The sequence below is a fragment of the Typopeltis vanoorti genome, chromosome 11 (genome assembly GCF_054136105.1).
Source record: "Typopeltis vanoorti isolate ZY-2024b chromosome 11, IOZ_Tvanoo_1.0, whole genome shotgun sequence".
Taxonomy (NCBI): Eukaryota; Metazoa; Arthropoda; class Arachnida; order Uropygi; family Thelyphonidae; genus Typopeltis; species Typopeltis vanoorti.
This window is the reverse complement of record NC_143559.1, coordinates 73,371,785-73,392,950: the sequence shown is the minus strand read 5'-3', so window position 1 is coordinate 73,392,950 and position 21,166 is coordinate 73,371,785. Positions and strand designations below refer to the sequence as shown.

General features: G+C 34.1%; 1 protein-coding gene across 1 annotated transcript in view; it reads left to right on the top strand.

The window, feature by feature from the left end:
• The window catches only part of Spt6 (transcription elongation factor Spt6), a 651,062-nt gene that overhangs the window by 530,605 nt on the left and 99,291 nt on the right, over positions 1 to 21,166 (top strand). Inside the window, exon 36 of the mRNA XM_090401053.1 lies at positions 12,160 to 12,282. Coding sequence (XP_090257179.1) covers positions 12,160 to 12,282 — 123 coding nt within the window. The remainder of the gene's footprint in view (positions 1 to 12,159; positions 12,283 to 21,166) is intronic.

The following is a 21,166-nucleotide window of genomic DNA, read 5'->3' as shown; positions in this document are numbered from 1 at the left end:
ATTGACTTTGGAAACAAAACTCAACATTATTAAGGATTTTGAAGGCGGAATGAAAATTTGTGAGCTAGCAAAGAAGTTCGATCTCCTGGAATCCACAGTAAGAACAACCATAAAAGAAAGGTTTACAGATTTTGGAGGACATAGAGTCTAATGAGGAACGAATTGTAGCCACAAGGTAAGGAATTAAAAAATCATTAGCTTGCTTGCTATGAACAAACTTTGCGTGATAAGAAAAAGACATTATGCTGTTAGACGAATCTATTAGATTTTATGAAACCATCAACATCGAAATAACTTTCTTTTTTTTTTTTATGTACGAAAAACTACAATTATGATTATATTTCTTAAAAAATATAGGTGTTTTTGTAAACCTTCGGTCCCAATTGTATGTTTGTATATATAAATTGCATGCAAAATTATACCCCGAGTTAAGCGAATTCGACTTACGCGCTTTTTGTTAGTCCCACCTACCACGTAACTTCGGAGTTTTACTGTATCCTTTTTCTCTGTTTACAGAATCCCTTGTAAACATCTTGTGTTATTATGAACAAACTGGTTGTTCTGCTCAAATTTGTCTTCAGGAACATCGAGAATATGCCATATATGTTGAAGTATAGGACAACTGGCATATAAGACGAGGCCTAAATTTCATGCTATTTTTAGGTGTTAAGATTATGTCGGTTGTATAAGACGACACCCAATTTCTTCTTTCTTGTATTAATGCAACGTTAGGTATTGTTGTTATATCCATTATTTTTATATCTATGCATATCAATTTTTATTTATTTGCATAGCATAGATTTAGTATTTATGCAAATTGCTCTAATTAAAAGTGATTAGCCCCAATTTTAATTAATTATCAATTTTGCATTTTATTTTTAAGTTTTATGATTATTAAAATTGTTATCATTGAAACTCATGGAAAAAGCGACAAAACGAAGAAAGTATGAAGCTCGATTTAAAATAAGGGTAATTGAAATGGCAAAGCAAACTAATAACTGTGCTGCTGCAAGAAAGTTTGACATAACTGAGAAGATGGTAAGCGAATGGAGGAAGAAAGAAGATATTTTTAAAAAATTGCCAAAGAAAAAATGTGCAATGAGAACTGGGATCACCTGGTGGCTGCAACTGGAAAATCACGGTGCAGAATGGTTATCTTGTTACAAGAAATATGATCAGAGCATATGCAGTAAAATGGTCAAGATTGAATCTCTGGATGAAGTATAGAATTTCAAGCTACTTCAGAATGGTGTAATCGTTTTATGAACAGACAAATCTGGTAATACGACAAAAAACGAAAATTGCTCAAAAACTACCAGCAGATCTTGACCACAAACTTACCAGTTTCCATAAATTTATTATTCAGTTGAGACAAAAACATAAATTTCTATTGTCAAATATTGGAAATATGGATGCTCCTATGAGCTTTGATATGATAAGCAATAAAACAGTGGAGTCTAAAGGTGGTAAGAGTGTGCTTGTTCAAAGTACAGGTAATGAAAAAACAAAGTTTACAGTTGTGTTGTCATGTTTGGCTGATGGAACCAAGTTAAAACCAATGATTATCTTCAAACATAAAACTAAACCTAAGATAAAATTTCCTTCAGGTGTTTTTGTGCATTTTCACAAAAAAGGATGGATGGATGAAAATGGTGTGAAATTATGGATAAATAATGTGTGGAACATGTGACCAGGCAGTATAATGAAGAAACGCAGTTTATTAGTATGGGATATGTTTCGTAGTCATTTAACTGAGAATACTAAAAGTCTTCTAGAAAAAAATAGCCAAAATTGCTGTTATACCAGGTGGTTTAACTTCTATATTGCAACCACTAGATGTCTGCTTGAACAAACCATTTAAAGATCACATGCAAGAAGAGTGGAATAATTAGATGTTGATTGGTAAAAAATCATTTACAAACGGTGGATCTATGCACACTGCATCACTTGATATGTTGTGCAATTTTGTGATCGAAGCATGGAATAAAGTAAAAGTAGAGACCGTAATAAAATCATTGTAATAAAATCTAATTCATAAGATTAGAGATACCACACTTTAAAAAGTGTGGTATCTCTAATCTTATGGAAGGTACGGAAGATGATCTGTTGTGGGACACTGATGATGATGATGAAAATGAAATAAATTCACCAGATTCGAACTGGGATCCATATGACGATCATTTAAACCAGGGGTCGGCAACTGGCAGCCCGCTGGCCATATGCAGCTTAAACGTGAATTTTTGGTGGCTCATAAAGGGTTGACCATATTTACATGGTATGTGGCCCACATGTCGAATTATTTAAATAATAAATTAAAAATAATTTTATACCTATACTTCGTGATATCGCCGTGCAACTTGCCACGAGTCAACAGTCTGAGACATCATGAGTGGGGATAACAAAGGCGACTTCATCCGATGACAACCGAGATTTTGGTACACTTTTGCAGTCGTGTACCTCTGGTCTGACTTTTAATATAATTCAATCAACTATTATTTTCAGAGGATGTATGTTAAAAATAATTTCAAAAAATGGGTTCAAGAAAACGTGCAATTGTAGATGAAGGAGAAGGTTTAATGATAAATGGAACAGCAGATTTAATTATTGAAAAATTCAATTACTTTATTGAAAATGGGGGTGAGCCCCTTTGCCTTATTTGTCATAATAGTGTTGCTGTTATGAAGGAATATAATATTAGACGTCATTACGAGAATGAACATGAAAACCAATCCTGCTGCGCTTGCGGATGTTAAAAATAAAGTTGAATGTGGCCTGCGAATCTGAAAAGGTTGCTGACCCCTGATTTAAACAATGAATCTGAAGAACTGTTTTCAACAGATGATGAAGAAAATTAACATGAAAATTGATATTAATAATTATTATCTGTTTTTTAAGACTTACATCTATTGTAATATTTTAAATAAATTTATGTAACAAAAAAATTAATCTGATTTGTTTATAAACACTGCCTATTTTCTTATATAATGATGTAACTACCTAAATGTTCATCCAAGAAATTAAGCTTCCCTTTTTTATACTCGGCGTATAAGACGACCCATGATTTCGAGGGGGTTTTCTGTGGTATTCGAGAGTCGTCTTATACGGTATTTTACTTGAAGAGCCCAATAAATCTAGTTTAACTAGCCACACCTTCTCTACTAAGCATAGAATTCAATGGAATAATACTAAAGTTCTACACAAAAGTTATTTTCTTTTGGAAAGATTATATAAAGAAAGCTACAAAGCACACATTCACAATCCTAACCTCAACAAAAACGATTGTCTTAAACTTTCTGAACTTTGGGAAATTATCCTAGGTAATATTCTTTCATAAAAATTGCAATTAAAATTATTTACATTTGAAATTTTATTTTTATTTTATTCCTTGAAATCTAATAATGTAGATGGGGTTATACTCCTGTAGTTGATAGCACATTTAATATCACATGCTTTTAATTTAATTGTTTATTTTTATGTTTATCTCTTCCTGCAGTATTGAAAATGGACATGAAACAAAAATTCTACAAAACTAAATTAACATAATTGGCATCCATATTTATTTATTGTTATTCTAATGTTTCTGCTCATGTCTCAATTTTCAAATCTTTTCATAATAGATGGTATCGCCGTAGTACAGTTTTCAAACAGGTATTCAGCTATTCAGGGGTGCAAGGCCCTTTCTGGGGGGGGGGATGCAACCAATTGTCACTATTAGTGTTTATTTTTATGAAATTTTTTTTATTGTCATTAAGATACCAAGTTAGGTTTGAAGCATAATTGTGTACTATCAAAAAACTGTAAGAACATCTTAGTTTTACTAGAAAATCATATTAAGAAAACTATAAGTGTCACTATTTTATGAAAAGTGTGGGGGGGAGTTCTCTTTAAAAAGTTTGAAAACCATTGTCTTAGTGCATTCGCTGGTGACAATACCCCCCCCCCTTGCATACTCTATTTTTAATAATGACTGACAAGTGTATAGTGAAATAGGATTTATTAACTCCACTATATTTCAGCATGTTGCAAGGACATCATCAGGGAGTGAAGAAAAGATCTATTGGCAACATTCAAAACATGGGTCACAAGACATACCACATACTTTCTTGTTTATTTCTCGGTCATAGCTGAATAAACAGGAGACTACACTACTAGAATTCAAAGGAAAACAAATAGCTTTTGTAATTAAAATTATCAACAGTTATTTAAATTAAGGGGATATTAAATCCCACATTGTTTTAAAACCGAATAAGAAACTCAAAGATTGGAATCAGAGAGTTTCATGTCGAATATAGTAAACTATAAAAGTATCAGCGGTTACTACCGTGAGCTGATGCAAGTAGTCCTAGTATGTAGTACAATCTCAGGCAACTTGTTGCAAAGGTGGGGAAAGTTCTGATCGCTAATCTTGGTATTTTCCATAATGTAAAAACACATTTCCTAGGAAATGTATGCTGTTATTACATTATGGTGGGAGGTCACTACTCAGACCGGTTTCAGCCTTTTTTGAGGCTTCATCAGTGAGTAGCTAGACCAAATAGATACCAAAGGGTATAGCGAAAAGAACTTATATACTCTGCCTTATATTTCATTTCATATACTATATCTGCCTCATATTTCATTTCATATACTATATCTGCCTCATATTTCATTTCATATTTCATATGCTTATATTTCAGCCTCAAAAAAGGCTGAAACTGGTCTGGGTAGTGACCTCCCACCATAATGTAATAACAGCATACATTTCCTAGGAAATGTGTTTTTACATTATGGAAAATACCAAGATTAGTGCTCAGAACTTTCCCCACCTTTGCAACGAGTTGCCTGAGATTTACTACATACTAGGACTACTTGCATTAGCTCACGCTAGTAACCGCCGATACTTTTATAGTTTACTATATTCTGCATGAAACTCTGATTCCAATCTTTGAGTTTCTTATTCGGTTTAAAAGAATGTGGGATTTAATATTCCCTTAATTTGAATAATGTTTATATCGCCGAAATGAAGCCTATTGGATCTTTATATTTAAGTATCAACAGTTTTTTTTTTTTTTTGTATGTAACATTGTATTTGAATTACAAATGCTAACAATTGTTTCTCTTTGAACTCTAATAGAGTATTCTCCTGTTTATTCGGCTGAGAATGCTGTCAACCAGTCTTCTCTCTTTGATGATATCCTTGTAGCATAGGATGAAATATATTGGAGTTAATAAATTCTATTTTTCTGTACATATCTCAGCTGTTATTAAATATGGAGTATATCTACCACTTATTCCTTTAAAACATCTAATAACACTCTTTTATTCGAAAGATCTAGTTTCTAATACCATCTGGGATTTGAGAAATATTCATATGGAATTTTCAAGTGTAGTTTGGATACCCATTCTCTTACGGAGATAGCAGGGTTTTCCATCCAAGAAACCCAGGTTTTGCTTTCCACACACTAACTGACATATGCAGGCTGTGGACACTAACACCCTATCTAACTAGAATTAAGTTTTTTTAAGATTGCAATACAAAATATGATATGCTTATTTTTAAAATGGAAACAAAATCATTAGTTTCTATCCATTCTGGAAAGAATTACTTTGGTTGCACAAACAAAACACTATTCCTGATTCTGTAAGTCAGTGTTACTTAAATTTTAATATTAATTGCGAATAAAGTTTTTTTTAAGAGGTGGGGGAGTATATTGCTATTTCACATTTATTCCATGCACAACATTCTTTCAGATGAAAAGGTTTTATTTACCCCATCCAATAAAACAAACTGCTCCCAGGAGTTTTTTTTTTTTTTTTACTGATAATGGACTTAGCAGTTCAGTTTTATTACTAAATAGAACTTTTCTATGTTGGCAAGTAGTAAATTCAACTCTCACTGTATAATGACTGTGGAGGGATCAAAAAAATATGGTAGCTGTTGTAATAAAAAGATTGCTATGGTTCATTTTCTTTACCATAGTAATGGTTTGATGCTATAAGACTTTGTAGTAGTTCTATGATAGATGAGATCATTATAATGCTATTATATTAGCAAGAGGTTGATTGTATATAAAATTTCTTGAAATCATAAAATATCTTACTATAATGTGTATTGATTATGATTTGGTGATATGCATATAAGCATGTAAGTTCTAAATGCAGGTTCCCAAAATATTCTTTGAAAGACAATTCACAGAAAAGCATTATGTGCAAAAGACAAGATATGAAAAAAGAAGTGCAGCAATGTAATGAATTAAAGATGCCAAGAAATAATATTCTTGTTTAATCCTTTATTCAAGTGGCAAAGTTTGTGCATGAGGAATTTTCACGACTAGGTTACTTGTATATAGAGGACTGATGACTTCTCATTAAATTCCTTAGTATTCCATAATGCAAAGCACACATCCTTTTGAATATGTGTATAATGCAATGCATTATGGGGGAAGAGCCACTACCCAAACTGGTTTTGACCTTTATTGATGTCATCAGTGGGAGCCAGCCTAGTCATTAAAATACTTCACATGCAAACTTTGTTTGCTTGTACTTGGATAGAGGATTAAACAAGAATATTATTTCTTGGCATCTTTAAATTAATTTAATAATAATTTCAACAATTAGCAATCTGATGAAAGTAATTTCATTAGTATTTTTTGACAAATGCTTTTCATAATTTATTGAAACAATTATTTTTCTTATATTCCTTTTTCTCATGCATAATGAATAAATCATGAGGAGGTATGGCATAGGTACATCTTAGTCATATTGATATAGGTGATGTTTAAAGATTTATAAATTCATTTAAATACCTTTACATAATTTGTCAGTGAAAAATTTCACTGCCAGATTAAATTATTAATTTGGAATAGAAATCTGTACACAAAGGTTGTTATGTTTAATTTAATAATATATCTCACTGATATCAGCATTATTTTTAGTTTCACTGTAAACAGTCAGTGAGGATGTTAAGTTTAATCACTGTTCCTAGTAGTCACTGATGGAAACATTTCAGTTTGTAATAAGAAAAATCATTTTTTCTTATTACAAACTGAAACATGTTTGTACCCACCTCTTTACATCATTGAAACTTAAACACTTGTTAACTGCAGTAATTATTAAAAGGAATCAGATTAATGAGAATCTTTCTCATATCATCAATGAATGCCCTTAGCCCACTATGAGTGAACTGCTATGCTCTATATGTGCTCTCCACTAGCTATTTACAATACTCGTGTTGTAACATCTTACCATGCATTCTCACTGATTATGATTAGATAGTATATGTCTGGATATTAGAAAAACCATTTGTGGAGTATATGAAAAAGAAGAAAGGTTAAATAGGAAAGCAAGAAAGATTGATGAAAGATACAAGGAAGTCCTTGTAAAATCCTGTTATGCAAAGAATGATATTAGTTTAATTTTCTCTAAAATTAGTTTACTTGATCATTAGTAACATATGGAGATTTGGATTGATGACCTGAAAAATAGAAAACCACAAGGTACTGTTTTATTGATCTATGGTCAAAAAAGCAAAATATTCCAAAAATAAACTATTCTATCATTGAATGGTCAATGTTTAAACAGTCATTGCTGTGTTTGTGTAAAGATTTGTAGAATCCTGAAAAAGATTCTAGAAAGTGGCAAAGTAGATACAGAAATTATTAATGAAGCTAAGTTCTAAGCTAATTCTTTTAATTTGGACTGAATTCCATTATTTAATTTGGCTTGGAATTCCATTCATTAGAGAAGGTAGCTGACACATGCACCACAAAAAAGAAAAAGTTGGCCCTTGTTGGAGATATAAACAGCAGAGTAGGAAATGATTACTAGACGTATAAGATGTTTTGGAAAAATTCAGAGAAAAGAGCAATGCTAATAATAATAATAATAATAAGTATCTACTAGATTTCTGCTCAGGACATGGACTAGTTTTTGCTAACACCATGTTACAACATAAAAATGTGCACAAATTCACATGGAGAGAAGATGCAAGGAATAAGAAAAGCTCACTGACTATGTTGTAGTTGATAGTAGTGTTTTCCCACTACTTAACGAACACGGGTATACAGAGGATTTGAAATAGAAAGTGATCGTTATTTAGTCAAGAGCAGGAGAAAATTGAATTTCATATTGGAAAAAAAAAAAAAAAGATATATAAAGAAGTTTTAATATGAATCAAAGTTGAGGAGCTTTCAGAATGAACTGTAGACTGAAATACACAAAAATCATTCAAGAAAAAAATAAAAGAGTTTGCAAACGAGAACCAAACCTTGGAGATTCAGTGACATATCCTGAAGAAAACATTGATTGATTCAGCCAGAGAGACATGTGGCGAGGTAATCTGCAAGGATAGAAAAATCAGAATTCCATAGGGGACTCAGGAAATTAAAGAGGCAGTCAAGGAAAAGAAGAAAGCATATTGAAAGTTCGTGGCAAGTAAGTTAACTTGTGCTCTTAGAGAAACAGAGCAAAATGTAAGAAAGCAAAGCATTGTGTAAAATTAGCTAAATAAAACTTTTTCCTTATTTCATGGTAAGACTTTGGTAAGAACATTGAAAATAATATCAGGAAGGTGGTAAAATATTCTAAAGGATATTGAAAAAGCTCAAAAATGGAGGAAAGAGTGCTTTAAAAGGAATTAGAGATGATAACAGGTATATGAAAACTGGAGGTAAAGATATTCTCGATGCATGGAGTAATTACTTTGAAAGATTGCTAAATGATACAAGCAGTGACAGCATAGTGTTAGAAAACACAGGAATGTCATCTGGAATATATATCTGTACTTGAAGTAGAAAAAGCTATCACAAACCTGAAATGTGGAAAGGCAGCTTGAGTAGATGATATTTGACCAGAAATGCTAAAATATAGAAGTATAAAAGTTTCGCAGTGACTACACTGCATAATTCATAAGGCCTGGTCAGAGGGTCAAATTCCAGGTGATTCGAGTAAAGTACTCATAGTATTCATGCAAAAAAGGAAATAAAGCTGAATATGAGAATTGCAGAGGGATTTCTCTGCTGGGTGTTCCTGGTAAGATTTATACAAATGTTCTTGAGAAACTGCTAAGAAGAATTCTGGAGGAGAAGCTGGGTTCATGTGTAACAGGGGTTGTCAGGATCAGATTTTCGCTTTAAGACAGATAGTTGAGAAATCATGGGAATATAACGAGGATCTGTTTTGTAGATCTGGAAAAGGCATACACAGTGTGCCTATGGGGTTATTCCCCCAGTTTATCCTGGAGTTTTTCATCCCGCAAGGCAGGCAAACCGGCCTTGAGAACTCAACAGTACAGACATGGGATACATCGGGTCGTAGGGCTGACCACCTTATCCTGTGAACGGTTTGAGATCCGATGATTAATAAACCCTCGACACCGCAGGGTAAAAGGAAGATGAGATGAGTGTGCCTATTAAGAAACAACAATTATTATATCAAAACAAAGAACTATATTTGGGATTGTCAAATACACAGAATCTCCTCCAACTCCACAAAAACGTTTACATCTGTCATACAGTTGTTCGAAGGCTCAGTGGAATCCTGATCAGGACCCTCCTATGGTCTTTGGGTCACACCTGCATTGAATCTCTTCAATGTTTGCTGAAATGCTCCTCTTTCAAGGCACACTTCATCTTTGGGAAAAGGAAAAAGTCTGCAGGGACCAAATCGGGGGGGGCTTCGATCACACAGATTAACCTTGAAGACAGAAACCGTTTCACAGTCAGTGCGCTTGTTGTGGAACAATTCTTTCCTGACATGTCACATGTGGGCATACAGACATACATTACTCCTAAATAATATTGACCATTCACTGTGGTGCCCTCAGGAACAAATTTGTGGTGGATAATTCCAGCAGTGTTGAAACTGGCCTCTTACAGCATGGTTCATCCTTCATTGACTCCCTTCCCCTCTTTAAATTCCAGAACACCTATGCATGGCTCAGACAGTCATCACCATAAACTTTTTTTTTAGGTTCTTGATACTCTTCTGTGGCAGTTTTCCTAATTTTCAGTAAAATTTTATCACAGCTCTTTGCTCCATGATGCAATTTCTGATACTCTACTCACACACACACACTCTTACTTCAATGGTTGCCACACAAAACTGCTGCTTCACCCAACTCAAAAGTTGCACCTCTGATTATAATACACTCTAGTGGTCAAAACTATAAACACATTTCAATTAAGGGGATATTAAATCCCACATTGTTTTAAAACCGAATAAGAAACTCAGAGATTGGAATCAAAGAGTTTCATGCCGAATATAGTAAACTATAAAAATATCGGTGAATACTAGCATGAGCTAATGCAAGTAGTCCTAGTACGTACGTAGTACAATACCAGGCAACTCGTTGCAAAGGTGAGTAAAGTTCTTATAAACACATTTGTTACTTTTATTCACAAAGCTGTCCTGTGAATAATGTAACATATCAATCTCATTACTTAACCAGCACACTGTGTATGACAAGGTGCTAAGAGGAAAAGCTGTTCAAAATGCTCCAGTTATATGGTGTAAATGGGACATATCAAGCAATAATATTTGAATTAAGATTTGAAGGGGATACAGGAAGATGGTTTGATGTTAAGTCAGGTGTGCGACAAGGGTATACATTATCTCCACTGTTATTCATCATCTATATAGATCACATTATGAAGGAAAGTGATATTAATCCTGATATCAAAATTGGAAATGTTAATCTCAGCTCTTTGTTTTATATGGATGATGTTATACTCCTAAATAAATCCAGGACAAGTCTGCAGTTTTCCTTGACCAAATTGAATAACTGTTGCAATAAATTTGGTATCAAAATCAGCAACAAAAAAAAAACATTGAAAATAGGCAGAAACATTGAAAACATCAATTGCATCCTGAATGGAGAACCTATAGAACAAGTAAAACATTTCAGCTGTTTAGACACAATTTTTAGTGAAGATGGAAAATTAAATTTGGAAATAGACGGCAAAATTAGCAAGGTTGGTGTGATAAGAAGTCAACTGAATAAATTTATATGGAATGAGAAAGAGATAGATTAGTCAAAACACTAAACTAGTTGTATACAAGACAGTCTTCCAACCTTTAACTTATGAATCTTAGAGCTGGATTAGAAATAAAGCTCTTGATCAGATGGACTGGAGACCACAGGTATGAGATCAGGTTGATCAAATATAAGTTGCCCTGAGAAAGATTTGGGGACTGAGCAGATGACATCAATGTCAGGATTATTAAAAATGAGCATATTGGGAAAGAACTTGCTATTGTTAGCATTCAGCAATGTATTAGCAGAGCTAATCTCAAGTGATATGGCCACTTAAACAGAATGGAAGAAGAAAGATTAGCTAAACAAGTGTTCTTTGCCAGGTTGGCAGGAAAAAGACCCAGAGGAAGACCAAGATGTAGGTGGATTGAAATACACCCCTGAGGGTACATATCAGGAATGTGATGGTCAACTTTGATTTTGAAATATTCATTGTCTGAAGTGTAAATTTTAATTCTACTTGGTGTTACTGTATACCTTCTGTTACCATTTTTATTAAATTTATTTCACTTATGCCTATATGCAGCTCACACTAAAGGATATGATTGGTCTACATATGCAAATATTTTTGTACTTTTTTCTTGGAGTTTAATGTTTATATTTTTTGTCACTCCAGTTTTTTTTTTAATAAGTATTAGAAAAAGAATTTTGGCCTCATAATTTTTATTATTTTTCTTTTGTAAAGTATGGAAAAGTGTGTAGCAATTCATTAATTTATATACCTTTTTTATACTAAATTTTCACACACACACACGGTGCTTTGATAATAAAATGGTAAAAAAGAATCTCAGCATTTTTTTAGGTTCTTGAAAGCCTGGAGATAAGAACTTTTAGATTATAAAAAACAGTGAGGAAGTTAATTATTTAAAAGTTTCCTTCTTCACAAACATTTCTGTGATAAAGGTCAGGAGAGAAAAGTTTGACACAGACTATTACAAGATTTATACTTTTACAGTTGTGGACAGTTAACAATAGAATTTTAACAAAAGACTAACAGATGTGTCTTTCAGGCATAGAATTTCACTAATTTTGAAGGAATCTAAAGAATTGGATATACTTTTTTTTGTTGTTATTTATTGATTTTATTTATTTATTATTTTAGATTTGTTTGCCAAATTCTCAAATAATAAATGTTGCTATCTCTTTAGGGAGCAGATCATCTGACAGTAACGTGGAAAGTTCATGATGCTATTAATCAGCATATAGATGTCAGAGAGGAGGGAAAGGAAAATGCATTTAGTTTGGGTCAGTCACTCTGGATTAAAACTGAGGTATGAAAAATGCAAGTTTCATTTAAGGTTAAGCCTGTTTTTTACTGTTTATTCAAATAAACACTAATTCGAACCCATACACGGTGCAAATGTAATATAAGTTGATCTACCAACCTCTCGTGTATGGACTCAACATTAAAAAAAAAAAAAGTATTGTACAGAAGTCTAACACTTTATATTTATGAATAAGAAACATTGTGAAAGAGCATGTATCTGCTAAGCAACACAAAATAGTCTGTGTGTCAATTTTTCTGGTATCTCATACAGACAGAAACTTAAATAGGTTTATAAGTTATTTTGTTCGAAATTATCAGTGAACATACATAAAGTCATTTATGTAGGGGTGCTTAAGGGTCAAAGCTGTATAACTGAGAGGAGACCTCCACATAGCCTTTAAAGGAATGCGGAGAACCGACCAGGGCTTCTGACCTAATGTCCAATCCTCACCTTCTCGTGGTGCACCCTGTTGGGTATCTACTTTGATACTGAACGAACGAGGATGGGCTGGCAATTTGGGATTTAGCCGACCAAATTGTATTCTTATTGGTTAAACCAAAATAAAAAATGATGGTACAACATGACAAAATTTCCTGCTGGCTGGGGCGTCGCCCGGTTAAACAAGGCCCCCGTTGTTTTCGCCAGGGAACCAGGGCGAACAGCGAAAAGTCAGCTACTGGAACAAATCTGAAAACAAACCCCAACTCAACATCACCAGAGTTAAAGATCGGTACTATCAACGTAAGAAGCCTGAATGGCAAAGAAATGGAGCTAGCTGAGGAATTAGATAAGTACCAGATCGACATAATAGGGGTGACTGAAACAAAAAAGACCAAACTGGTGAGATCTTTCTGAGCAATAAATACAAAATGTTATATTCAGGCAATGACAATCAAGGAAAAGAAGGAGTAGCCATAGTATTCAACACAAAATACGAGGCTAATCTTCTTGAATGGCAGTCAGTCTCAAGTAGAGTAATGTGGGCAAATATGAGAATGGGGAACTGGACAATGAGACTTATTTGTGCCTATGGTCCCACAGAAGGTTCTACTAAGGTAGAAGTGGAGGAATTTTTTGAGGCTTTAGAAAAAGCAACTGACACAATGAAAAAGGAAAAGTTGGTCCTTGTTGGGGATCTAAATAGTAGAGTAGGAAATGATTGTGAGACGTACAAAAATATTTTGGGAAAATTTGGAGAAAAGAGCAAAGCTAATAATAATGGCAAATATCTGTTGGATTTCTGCTCTGGACATGGACTGGTTATTACTAACACCATGTTCCAACATAAAAATGTGCACAAATTCACATGGAGAGAAGAGGCTAGGAATAAGAAAAGTCTCATTGACTATGTTATTGTTGATAGTGATGTTTTCTCCCTGGTGCAGGACACCAGAGTGTACAGAGGATTTGAAATTGGAAGTGATCACTATTTAGTCTTGAGCAGGATAAAATTGAATTTCATATTGAAAAGAATAACATGTAAGAAAGTTTTAAAGCGAATAAAAGTTGAGCAGCTCTCAGATGTGAACTGTAGACTAAAATACAGAAATATTATTGAAAAGAAAATGAAAGAGTTTGAGAACAGGAATCAAACCTTGGAGATTCAGTGGCAAACTCTGAAGGAAACATTGATTGATTCTGCCAGAGAGGCATGTGGTGAGGTTGTGTGCAAGGATAAAAAAATTAGAACTCCCTGGTGGACACAGGAAGTCAAAGAGGCAGTGAAGGAAAAGAAGAAAGCATATCAAAAGTTCCTGGCAAATAAGTCAGCTTTTACTCTTACAGAATACAGAGACAAATGTAAGAAAGCTAAACAGTGTGTAAAACTAGCTAAACAAAAGTCATGGGAGGACTTTGGCAAGAATATAGAAAATAAATATCAAGAAGGTGGCAAAATATTCTGGAGGTTGTTGAAGAAGCTTAGGAATGGAGGAAAGAGTGCTGTAAAAGGAATTAGAGATGATAAAGGTGAAATGAAAACAGGAGAAAAGATATCCTTGAAGTATGGAGTAATTACTTTGAAAAACTGCTAAATGAAACAAGCAGTGATGACAGCACAGTGGTAAAAAACACTGACCAGGCATGCAGTCAGGAATACATATCCATACTTGAAGTAGAAAAAGCCATCAAAGGCTTGAAATGTGGAAAGGCAGCAGGAGTAGATGATATTCGACCAGAAATGCTGAAGTATGGTGGTATAAGAGTCTTACAGTGGCTGCACTGCATAGTTCAGAAAGCCTGGACAGAGGGACGAATTCCCGATGATTGGAGTAGAGCTCTCATAGTACCCATATATAAAAAGGGAAATAAAACTGAATGTGAGAATTACAGAGGTATTTCCCTACTGAGTGTTCCTGGCAAGATCTATGCAAGTATACTTGAGAAACGGTTGAGAAAAATTGTGGAAGAAAAGCTTGGTGAAGAACAAGCTGGATTCAGGCCAAATAGAGGCTGTCAGGATCAGATCTTCACTTTACGACAAATAGTCGAGAAAGCATGGGAATATAACAAAGATCTGTATTTAAGTTTTGTCGATTTGGAAAAGGCATATGACAAGGTGCCAAGAGAGAAGCTATTCAATACGCTGCAGTTATATGGTGTCAATGGGGCATTATATCAAGCAATACTTAGTCTTTATTTGAGTTGCAAGTCAGCAGTTAGAATTGAAGGAAGTACAGGAAGATGGTTTAATGTTAAAACTGGTGTGAGACAAGGATGTACATTATCCCCTCTGTTATTCATTATCTATATGGATCACATTATGAAGGAATGTGGTATTAAACCTGATATCAAAATTGGAGATGTTAATGTCAGCTCTTTGCTTTATGCGGATGATGTTATACTTCTAAATAAATCCGCTACAAGTCTGGAAGATTCTCTGACTAAATTGAATAGCTGTTGTAATAGATATGGTATGAAGGTCAGCAATAAAAAGATAAAGACAATGAAAATAGGCAGAATCATTGAAAATGTCAACTGTGTTGTGAATGGAGAACCTGTGGAACAAGTAAAACATTTCAGCTACTTAGGCACAATTTTTACTGAAGATGGTAAACTAAATATAGAAATAGACAACAGAATCAGCAAAGCTGGTATCGTGGGAAGTCAATTGAATAAATTCATATGGAATAAGAAAGAAATTAGTCGGAACACTAAATTAGCTGTATACAAGACTGTGTTCAAACCAATTTTAACTTATGGATCTGAGAGCTGGGTCAGAAGTAAAACACTTGACCAAAGACTAGAGACCACAGATATGAGAGTCCTGAGAAAGATTATAGGCGTGAACAGATGGCATCAATGGCAATATCATATTAAAAATGAGGATATTAGGAAAGAACTTGACATTGTCAGCATCCAGGAATGCGTTAGCAGAGCTAATCTCAGATGGTATGGTCACTTAAATAGAATGGGAGAGGAAAGATTAGCAAAACAAGTGTTCTCTGCCAGGTTGGCAGGAAAACGACCCAGAGGAAGACCAAGATATAGGTGGATTGCTACGGTACAAAGTGCCTTAGACGATAGAAATATAAGATCTGATAATGTTGGAGTCTTGACAAGTAACAGACTGATTTGGACGAAAATTCTAGATAGGAAGTTAGTAATGATGTAATTTTTTTCATGTAGTACTGTCATATCCTGTACACCCCTTGAGGGTACATGACAGGAATTTGATGATGATGATGATGATGAAAAATTACTTTGAGCAATAATTTTTAAATGATGTAATAGTTTGTGCACTTTGAATATACCGATCTAAAGTGATCAGTTACTTTGGGGGGGGGGGGCAGTATCAGAACCTTTATTAACAGTGACACACGACATAGAGATGTGGTATTCGTTTTAATTTTCAACTTTTTCCTGCTGGCAAAGAATGTACTGGCACCTATTGTATAACAACAAAAAAAAAAAAAAAGTGCTGGATGTTATTCATCTTATGCATTATTTCACAATAAAAAGAGTACACTAATCCTTCGGTCCAGTGTTAAGCAATGAGTAAATTTTAAATGGGTTGATTTCTCAGTATGACTAATTATGATGAAAATTAAGAGTGCACAGCATTGCCTATTATAGTCCTGTAATGCTTCCATGGTAGATGACCTTGGCACTACACATGCTTAAAAGAAAACTAAGCTTTAGTTTTGAGATCAAGTGTCAAAAGACTGTGTGAAAGAACCATAGTAACTGTTTCAACAGCTGTGTCACAAGAACAAGTAGGAAATCCAACGATAACACTGCCATAATTATTAATGAGCTGAAAAATTTCATGCCATTATTGAATTCATGGGATTGCAATTAGTCTTATTCAGGAAATTTAATATGAGGAATTTTGTGTTGTGCAGTGTTTCTGCAATATATTTGTTTTCAAAAGTGAGAGGTTTGTGGTTAATAAGTAAGAATGCATTGGAAGTTTTACGAAATATGATGCAATCTCCATTTGGCAAATTGTACAGCAAATAAAAGTAAGTAAAGGGTGGTAACAGAGAAGGAAGTACAGGTAATCCTTGTATAACACGGATGTTAGATTCCAAAAAAATGGCGCATTATATAAATTGTGTTATGCGAGACTTGGATCACATAGAAAAAGTAAGGCTAGGTTCCGAAATCGTTTTTTTTTTTTTTTTTTTTAAAGATTATATAAACAATGGCATATCCAACAAAAATATATTTCTATTTAATTCAGGTAATTTGTGTAAGTTAAGAAAACATATAAACTATGAAACAAATACATACTATAAAATTATAAAAAATTATAAATTATATGTAAACTTCATTGCACATAATACAACGTTTTAGGCAAAATAAAATAAACTGTATATTTTAATCGTCATCACTATCTTCAAAACAGACATTTCGTGAGTGTGTTCTTTATTTAGGATTGGCCGGACGTCGTCATCACTTGAAATCTCTCGGACATCGTTAGTATAATTCTCATTGCATACTCGGCTGGTTTAGTTATCAAGAATCAGTAATAAGACCTTGCTTACCATTATGCTGCAATTTTTTATTAAGTTCATAATATGGAGCTAAACAAATATCCAATTGTCTTGTGAATTTTCCGGAGCACTCCATTGAGAGGTCATTATCCATAAAATAACTTTCTTGCCAAGTTTAATCCTTCTGCTAATTTCTTTAAACTGAATTCTTTAACGGATTCATCACAATCAGAATCTTCGGCAGAACTTTCCCCACCATTTAGTTTGACGTCATCTATTAAATGTACCACTTCCTCCTCATTTGAATCTATTTCCCCATCAATTAATTCACTGTTGAAGAGATTGAAGCACTTATGAAGAAGTTCGCGAAGGTTGTGTCTCATGTGTTGACCGCAACCGAATGTATCTTCAGTCTTGTTCAATTGTTACCTTGGCAGTTTACAGTGGGTGGGTTTATCCCTATTAACAAACTCATATATCGCAAAAGCACTCTAATTATTATAAAAAAATTTTTTTACATAAAAAAACATTACATGTTGTATATAACTCATCAAAAAATAAAGTGCTCGGCTTGAGATTAACACACTTATGATTTTTAATGCTCTTTCCTGGCAGAAAACGAAGACAATTTTCAACAATAAATACTTTGTACGGTAAACAATTGACTCACATGTGTGTTAAAGGTTATTTCCCCTAATATAAATTCACTACTTATAACTTCATGCACAATAATGGCAGGCGCAAATTTAATGAAGATAAAATTTGATTTTTAAGTCATGCGTTGAAAAATATATGAAAAGATAAAGGGTTAATACAGTTTGTAGACCATCTTATATCGAAACCGCATTCGACAAGGGTTACTACAATTTGTAGACTGTTATACGAGGACTACCTGTATATGAAAAGTACAAACAAGAGGAAATGTAAGGAAACTATTGTATGGCAAATCCATGATTCTGGTATGCTTATTTAATTTAAAAAGGTAAAGTGAAAGAATAAGTTTGAATGTTACATGTGATTTAAAGAATGGCAGATGGAATTTGAGAAGGTGTGAAAGGATACTGAAAGTGACAAAGAAGAGTGAGAGAGTAAAATTTATAAGACTATTAATTTACAAGTGTGAGGATGATAGCAGTAAATCGAAAAAAGCATGATTGCAGATGAATCAGTACATAATATGGGGGGGGGGGGCACATAGAACTGATGGATTGCTCTTGAATAGATTCAGAGTTAAGTGTCTTGAACAGCTTTGTTCAGCAAGAGAAAGGAAGTACAAAATCAGGAAAACTAAAGCTATTAAGGATGATGCAAGTGCATCTTCATGCTGTCATCCTTAATGAGAAACATCAAAGAATGCTGAATCCAGTTTCTCAGATCTCAAATTTGATTGTTGAATCTAACAGAGAATTTGTTCATAATCAGAGTAACTACTTTTCTTCTGGTCAGGAAGAGAGATGATATAATCTTTGACATCATGACCTCTGCTGAGGTGATTAAGCATATTGAATTTTCAGAAAGAAGTGGTTTATGTGGAACTAGACAATGGGTTATTGGGACAAACTCAAAAAGTAGTATGGAGCAGTGCCATGATATAAGAAACACTATTGAAAGGATGTTGCATGTAGGAAATAGCAAATAGGTATTTAAGGAAATCATATCACATTGCATATGCAGAATCAGGAATATAAATCACTTTGGAGGAAATGTAGCTGAACAAGCCAAAGAAATCCTAAAGAGTTGTTGAATCTAACAGAGAATTTGTTCATAATCAGAGTAACTACTTTTCTTCTGGTCAGGAAGAGAGATGATATAATCTTTGACATCATGACCTCTGCTGAGGTGATTAAGCATATTGAATTTTCAGAAAGAAGTGGTTTATGTGGAACTAGACAATGGGTTATTGGGACAAACTCAAAAAGTAGTATGGAGCAGTGCCATGATATAAGAAACACTATTGAAAGGATGTTGCATGTAGGAAATAGCAAATAGGTATTTAAGGAAATCATATCACATTGCATATGCAGAATCAGGAATATAAATCACTTTGGAGGAAATGTAGCTGAACAAGCCAAAGAAATCCTAAAGAGTTGTTGAATCTAACAGAGAATTTGTTCATAATCAGAGTAACTACTTTTCTTCTGGTCAGGAAGAGAGATGATATAATCTTTGACATCATGACCTCTGCTGAGGTGATTAAGCATATTGAATTTTCAGAAAGAAGTGGTTTATGTGGAACTAGACAATGGGTTATTGGGACAAACTCAAAAAGTAGTATGGAGCAGTGCCATGATATAAGAAACACTATTGAAAGGATGTTGCATGTAGGAAATAGCAAATAGGTATTTAAGGAAATCATATCACATTGCATATGCAGAATCAGGAATATAAATCACTTTGGAGGAAATGTAGCTGAACAAGCCAAAGAAATCCTAAAGAGTTGTTGAATCTAACAGAGAATTTGTTCATAATCAGAGTAACTACTTTTCTTCTGGTCAGGAAGAGAGATGATATAATCTTTGACATCATGACCTCTGCTGAGGTGATTAAGCATATTGAATTTTCAGAAAGAAGTGGTTTATGTGGAACTAGACAATGGGTTATTGGGACAAACTCAAAAAGTAGTATGGAGCAGTGCCATGATATAAGAAACACTATTGAAAGGATGTTGCATGTAGGAAATAGCAAATAGGTATTTAAGGAAATCATATCACATTGCATATGCAGAATCAGGAATATAAATCACTTTGGAGGAAATGTAGCTGAACAAGCCAAAGAAATCCTAAAGAGTTATTTTGCTATGAATAAAATGAAAAAGGATTATGGAACTTGAATGAATGCTGATTGCAGAGAGTTGACAGAAGCAGAAGAAATAATTGACATTACTAAGTATCAGTTTGCAAGGATATATGTCTACATAATGCAGGTACCGATACGAAAATAAAGGTGGTTTCTTTTGCATCATGCAATTTTCATTGCATGGCAAGGCTCTCTGCTTTCACCTAGAGTCTTTCTTCTGTAGATCAGTGATATTTTTTCATTAATAGCTTAGCTGATGACAGTACACTCCATTCCTCTTTGTCATTTACAAAACCATGAAGTGTTCAGATGACTCAGCATCAAGATTTTCTGTGGCCGATGCCTTAAACTCTAATCTTCTGACTATTTTCTCAAGTGCAGTGAAGATAATTTAGCCGATTTTATTATTATTATTGTTATTGTGACACCTCCAGGGAGTCCAAAGACTCATTGGGGGAAGACATACTCTACAACTCTCTCTCCACCACTCGCTCAATCCATGAACTACAATGAACTGCAACTACACCACCGCTATCTATCGCCCACCACCACTTTCACAGACAATCACAAATATCCATGCCCACAGCGAGATTTGAACCTGCAGCCTTTTGGCTGGAGAGCAGATAAACTAATCACTCAGCCAACAGGTCGGCAATGCTAGCATTCATTTTGATAATATTCACCAAGATCAGTTTTCTCATATTGGGTTGACTTTCATGTGTAGCCTGTTCTGGCAAAAATACATCACATTCTCTTCAGCCTCCAAAAAGCTTGGTATTCTTTTTCACTCTGAGCATTACTTCTCTTCAGCTCAACTCCTACATTTCATAAATCCCAAATCTGTCCAACCTTAGAATCCTATCAGATTTGGGATAGTGCACCTAAAACTTCCTCAGTATGCTTGATTGTATGGAAGAGAGCTATTCATTTAATAGATGCCCCCTTACTTATTCCCTCCAGTTATCTGGTATTTCCATTGACTCTGTTCCATCAGACCTGTCTGTATTCTGCTTTCTTCTAAAACCTCCAACTGGCAACGGCCTCCCATATCTGTACATAGCAGTGCTAATCAACCTCCATATATGGTTCAGCTCCAAACACACAAGAAGCCCATTTCTGATCCACTTCCCCATTCAATAAAACCTCCAATTCTT